The following is a 5,457-nucleotide window of genomic DNA, read 5'->3' as shown; positions in this document are numbered from 1 at the left end:
CATGTCTAATATGGTCATACATTTGCCAAGAGGTTAGGAAGTGCAGCTCAGTTTCCACCTGATTTCGTGTGCAGTGTGCACATCTCCTTCCACCTCTCACCCGTGACCGTAAACCGCTAAGTGGTCGCCATATGAGGTTGAGTGTCAATTCGTTAATACACTGTAGGTGAACGGAGGAGTTCGCTCATCTCCTTGATTGCGTCCTCCGGTGGATGATACTTCCACTCAGGTATCTTATCTCGGAAGAGTTTAGAAATTCGCCACATCCAATTTGAATGAGCTGTTGTTTGCTACTTAACCTTATATTTATAAAATGTCTAGCACAACTAGCTACATTTATTTTGACTTCTTTACACATGTATTGTGGAATTCCTCTTCTGTAAACGTAATTTGCCTGCTAGTGGAGCAGAAGAGTCTCATTTCATACAAGTGCATGTTTCCATGTTACCTCTCCTCGCCTCCTCTCCTCAATGACCTTTGACCCTTTTCAAAAAGAGGTGGAGAAGACAGAGGAGAGGAATTTAGCAAATCCTATTGAGACTCTCCCTGGGCCTTTTTCTCAAATGGATTTCATTGATGCATCACGTCCTCTCCTCACCTCCTTTTGAAATTGCGCTAATGCATTGTCTAGATTTCGGGATACTAATACTGGGCATGCATATGTTTGTTGCAGCAGCCACCTTTGCTACAATGTAGCCTTAGACACTCATTGTGTTCAATCCGCCGCCCATCATTAAAACAGTTTAATTAAAAAAGCTTGTTTATCAATGAAAGTCGCATGATACTTGAAAGAATTACAAGGCAACAGTAAATATGTCGTCAATGGCAAGATGCATCATTCACCCAAGTTTAGTCAAAATCGTCCCAGTGGTGTCTGAGAGATTGCGTGGGACTAACTAACGTGCTGGCATGGCTCTGCTAACGGAAACACAGTTCGTACTGACGTGCGAACGGACGGAGACAGATCCATAGTCCCCCTCCGATTTCATCGTGGGGGACAATGTGTGAATCAACAAAGCTTCATTTATTTCCATTAATTTTTTTATTGTCGAATTAACCAATAATGTCATAATCATATAGTATCCAGTATGTCAAATCTGTCGCTTTCAACTGCTCCTTTTGCAGACATGTTTGTCCATAAAAGGGCATACAGTGGCGTCACACCCCCAACACACCTCCAGAGAGTGGCCAATCGGGGTCTGCATCTTGCACACCTTACACCTGCCCACAACCCCCTGCTCGTTTCCCTGTCCACTTGACTCCCCCCCCTGTCTCTGCTGACTGATGAGCTTCTCGAGGGCTTGCTTCGTGGCCGTGTCGCCACAGTGTGCAATGCCTTTCACCGCCACCCGCTTGGGGTCTTTAACACAGTCCTCCTCATGCCCAATGACGGTGGAGGGCAGCCAGGCAGTATCATAGCCACTCTGTTGCCACGAGTGCCACATTGCTAAATTCTGTCCATCCATCTTCTTCACGCGGCCCACCCGGACTTTCAGCTGCAGTACCACGTGTTCCCCAGGGGGGCACCCACTAGGGTAGCCCCGCGCCTTGGCTATGTCCCGGCTGCAATAGACCCCCGGGCCCAACGTGCCCCCCGCAGAGGGCCGGAAACCCCCTGTGATGATGGCTCGAGCGCTGTCACGGTGGGTGCCATGGTACATGGTGTAGCCTTGTCTGCCCCGTGGTGCCTGACCAGGTTTCAGGACAATCTGCTTCTCAACCACAGCCTCCCAACCGCTGAACTGCACCAACTTCGCTGGCATGGCTCTGCTAACGGAAACACAGTTGACACCAATTTGTAAACAGATGAGATCAATCAATCAAATGTATTTATAAAGACCTTTATAAATCAGTAGTTATCACAGAGTGCTTTACAGTAACCCAGCCTAGAATCCAAAGTGCAAGCAAAGCAGAAGTGAGAGCACAGTGATAAAAACTCCCATGAAGGAACCTGGAGAGGAGCTCAGTTCAGAGAGAGGGGTGGCCTATCCTCTCCAGGCTGTACTGGGTTAGGCTATATGTGTTCTACACACACATCAAAATGTATTGAAGACATAGACATAGAGGTTTTCTTTTCTAAAATCTCCCCACTCAAATTATTGTTTTACTCAAGTATGTTTCCATGATTTTTGCCTCTCGGAAATTCTAATTCGAACCGTACAGCTGAAGATCCACTTTATAGGGCTATTGACAAAGACAATGTTCCCGCAGTTGCGGATACTGCATTCACGGTAATTGCTGCATATGTCGCTCAATCAGAAATAGTCTTTAAACGTGAACTACAACGCTAATTTGTGTGCTAATTTGACTCCAAAGTAGGATATCATAATGTATACAAGGTGCCACTGAACACTTCCTTTTCCCTGAACTAAACTCCAATTTCTCTGTCCATAAAGAGTATGTTGTATAGTCACCACCAGGGCTGGGGTCAATTCAGGGAATAATTTAATTAAAATCTCATAATTTCCTGTAATATGAAGACTTGTCATTTTTCTGAAATAACAGAATTAAAATCAACCCTGATCACCAGAGCAGCTGTACTGCGGTAATTTGACAGGACAATGAGAAAGCAAAACATACATATAGATAGTAACAACAATAAATGCAACACAGTATAGTTACCATTATATAAAATCTCAAATCTATGCCTTATAGATCCCAATGTTGTGCAACTCACTGGCTGTGGATAAGTTGCTAAAATATTATTACAGTGTTTCTAACTTTCTCTCGTGATTAACCTACCTTTTTTGCCTTCAATGTTTTGACAGTGTTTCTCAGATAGTTTCACTTTCGATTTTTCAGCTCAACACAGCTTCCTTGATTGGCATTCATGGAGATCACACCCAATAGAATCTCTTCAAACGATATCCGGTTTGCTTTGGAGATCACATTCACCTTCATTTTAGAGTGGTGTACACAGAATCCCTCATTCTTGTATTCATGATATTCCATATCTTAAGACCAAAGGCCCATTCTATAAGACCCATTCTGTAAGACCCAAGGCCCATTCTCATGGTAAGACATGCTAGGCAATATCGTCCTCTAGTGATTTTCTGGGGACACAGCATGTATTATTTTATCATTGGTCATCAGGGTTGGGGTTAATTCCATTTCAAATCCAGTCGTTTCAGATACTAAACCAGATTCAAATGACACATTTTTTTTATTGAAAAACATTTAGGAGAATAGGAATGTGTATAAATATACTATTTACAAATTCATCACATATTTATGATTTTATATGGGAATCAAAAAGCTTTCATGAATGTTCACCATGTGCTGATGTGCTAATCAGCACTGTCAACAGACCCAATTATGACATCACAATGTAACAGAACCCTTGCCATGATGTCATTGCTGGTTCCATCTGACTGGCAAAATTCCATTTCCACTCATTTCATAATAGATCTTTCACAGGGATCGCTCCACAGGTAGTATCACATTTTCATTTCATTTCATTACAGTCCCAACGGTGTGATTTGTTTGATCGTAGCTAGCTACTTAGCTAGCTACATAGCCGTCTTTGTTTCAAAGATAATTGTGTAGTCTAGAGCGATTTTCTAGGTTAGCTAGCCAGCTATTGTCGTTCTCCTAACGCAACGTAACGTAACCAACACTGCTAGCTAGCCAGCTTGCCCCCGAAAAGCAGCATTGTAGAAACTTCACACTCAACGGAACGACTTGATTAGGGTAGTGTCAACAACGCAGCTAGCCTACCTCAGCAGTACTGTATCATTTTAATCATTTTAGTCAATTAGATTCTTGCTACGTAAGCTTAACTTTCTGAACATTCGAGACGTGTAGTCCACTTGTCATTCCAATCTCCTCTGCATTAGCGTAGCCTCTTCTCTAGCCTGTCAAATATGTGTCTGTCTATCCCTGTTCTCTCCTCTCTGCACAGACCATACAAACGCTCCACACCGCATGGCCGCGGCCACCCTAATCTGGTGGTCCCAGCGCGCACGACCCACGTGGAGTTCCAGGTCTCCGGTAGCCTCTGGAACTGCCGATCTGCGGCCAACAAGGCAGAGTTCATCTCAGCCTATGCCTCCCTCCAGTCCCTCGACTTCTTGGCTCTGACGGAAACATGGATCACCACAGACAACACCGCTACTCCTACTGCTCTCTCTTCGTCCGCCCACGTGCTCTCGCACACCCCGAGAGCTTCTGGTCAGCGGGGTGGTGGCACCGGGATCCTCATCTCTCCCAAGTGGTCATTCTCTCTTTCTCCCCTTACCCATCTGTCTATCGCCTCCTTTGAATTCCATGCTGTCACAGTTACCAGCCCTTTCAAGCTTAACATCCTTATCATTTATCGCCCTCCAGGTTCCTCGGAGAGTTCATCAATGAGCTTGATGCCTTGATAAGCTCCTTTCCTGAGGACGGCTCACCTCTCACAGTTCTGGGCGACTTTAACCTCCCCACGTCTACCTTTGACTCATTCCTCTCTGCCTCCTTCTTTCCACTCCTCTCCTCTTTTGACCTCACCCTCTCACCTTCCCCCCTACTACTCACAAGGCAGGCAATACGCTCGACCTCATCTTTACTAGATGCTGTTCCTCCACTAACCTCATTGCAACTCCCCTCCAAGTCTCCGACCACTACCTTGTATCCTTTTCCCTCTCGCTCTCATCCAACACTTCCCACACTGCCCCTACTCTGATGGTATCGCGCCGTCCCAACCTTCGCTCTCTCTCCCCGCTACTCTCTCCTCTTCCATCCTATCATCTCTTCCCTCTGCTCAAACCTTCTCCAACCTATCTCCTGATTCTGCCTCCTCAACCCTCCTCTCCTCCCTTTCTGCATCCTTTGACTCTCTATGTCCCCTATCCTCCAGGCCGGCTCGGTCCTCCCCTCCCGCTCCGTGGCTCGACGACTCATTGCGAGCTCACAGAACAGGGCTCCGGGCAGCCGAGCGGAAATGGAGGAAAACTCGCCTCCCTGCGGACCTGGCATCCTTTCACTCCCTCCTCTCTACATTTTCCTCCTCTGTCTCTGCTGCTAAAGCCACTTTCTACCACTCTAAATTCCAAGCATCTGCCTCTAACCCTAGGAAGCTCTTTGCCACCTCTTGAATCCTCCTCCCCTCCCCCCTCCTCCCTCTCTGCAGATGACTTCGTCAACCATTTTGAAAAGAAGGTCGACGACATCCGATCCTCGTTTGCTAAGTCAAACGACACCGCTGGTTCTGCTCACACTGCCCTACCCTGTGCTCTGACCTCTTTCTCCCCTCTCTCTCCAGATGACATCTCGCGTCTTGTGACGGCCGGCCGCCCAACAACCTGCCCGCTTGACCCTATCCCCTCCTCTCTTCTCCAGACCATCTCCGGTGACCTTCTCCCGTACCTCACCTCGCTCATCAACTCATCCCTGACCGCTGGCTACGTCCCTCCCGTCTTCAAGAGAGCGAGAGTTGCACCCCTTCTGAAAAAACCTACACTCGATCCCTCCGATGTC

At 46.7% G+C, this 5,457-nt stretch overlaps 1 protein-coding gene across 3 annotated transcripts; it reads right to left on the bottom strand.

Moving 5' to 3' along the window:
• Window positions 1-1,023: 1,023 nt before the first annotated feature.
• On the bottom strand, window positions 1,024-2,990 carry LOC115143580 (uncharacterized). 3 transcript variants are annotated; one of them, XM_029684081.2, is made up of 2 exons: window positions 2,743-2,990; window positions 1,024-1,770 (listed from the first exon to the last, which is right to left on the bottom strand). In XM_029684081.2, exon 2 carries the CDS (start codon window positions 1,761-1,763, stop codon window positions 1,107-1,109), a length of 657 nt encoding a protein of 218 aa, XP_029539941.1. In that variant the 5' UTR covers window positions 1,764-1,770; window positions 2,743-2,990; the 3' UTR covers window positions 1,024-1,106. The 3 variants fall into 3 exon arrangements, with proteins under 3 accessions (XP_029539941.1, XP_029539940.1, XP_029539942.1); XM_029684080.2 differs by having other exon boundaries at window positions 1,024-1,767; window positions 2,743-2,989; XM_029684082.2 differs by lacking the exon at window positions 2,743-2,990 and adding an exon at window positions 2,623-2,712.
• Between the last annotated feature and the right edge of the window lie 2,467 nt (window positions 2,991-5,457).

Source organism: Oncorhynchus nerka, linkage group LG15 (assembly GCF_034236695.1).
Source record: "Oncorhynchus nerka isolate Pitt River linkage group LG15, Oner_Uvic_2.0, whole genome shotgun sequence".
Taxonomy (NCBI): Eukaryota; Metazoa; Chordata; class Actinopteri; order Salmoniformes; family Salmonidae; genus Oncorhynchus; species Oncorhynchus nerka.
The sequence above is the reverse complement of the archived record's forward strand: the minus strand, read 5'-3'. Positions and strand labels throughout refer to the sequence as shown.

Excerpts from the sequence above, each read along its gene's own strand:
- LOC115143580 (XM_029684081.2), bottom strand. The coding sequence starts at position 1,763 with ATGCCAGCGAAGTTGGTGCAGTTCAGCGGTTGGGAGGCTGTGGTTGAG.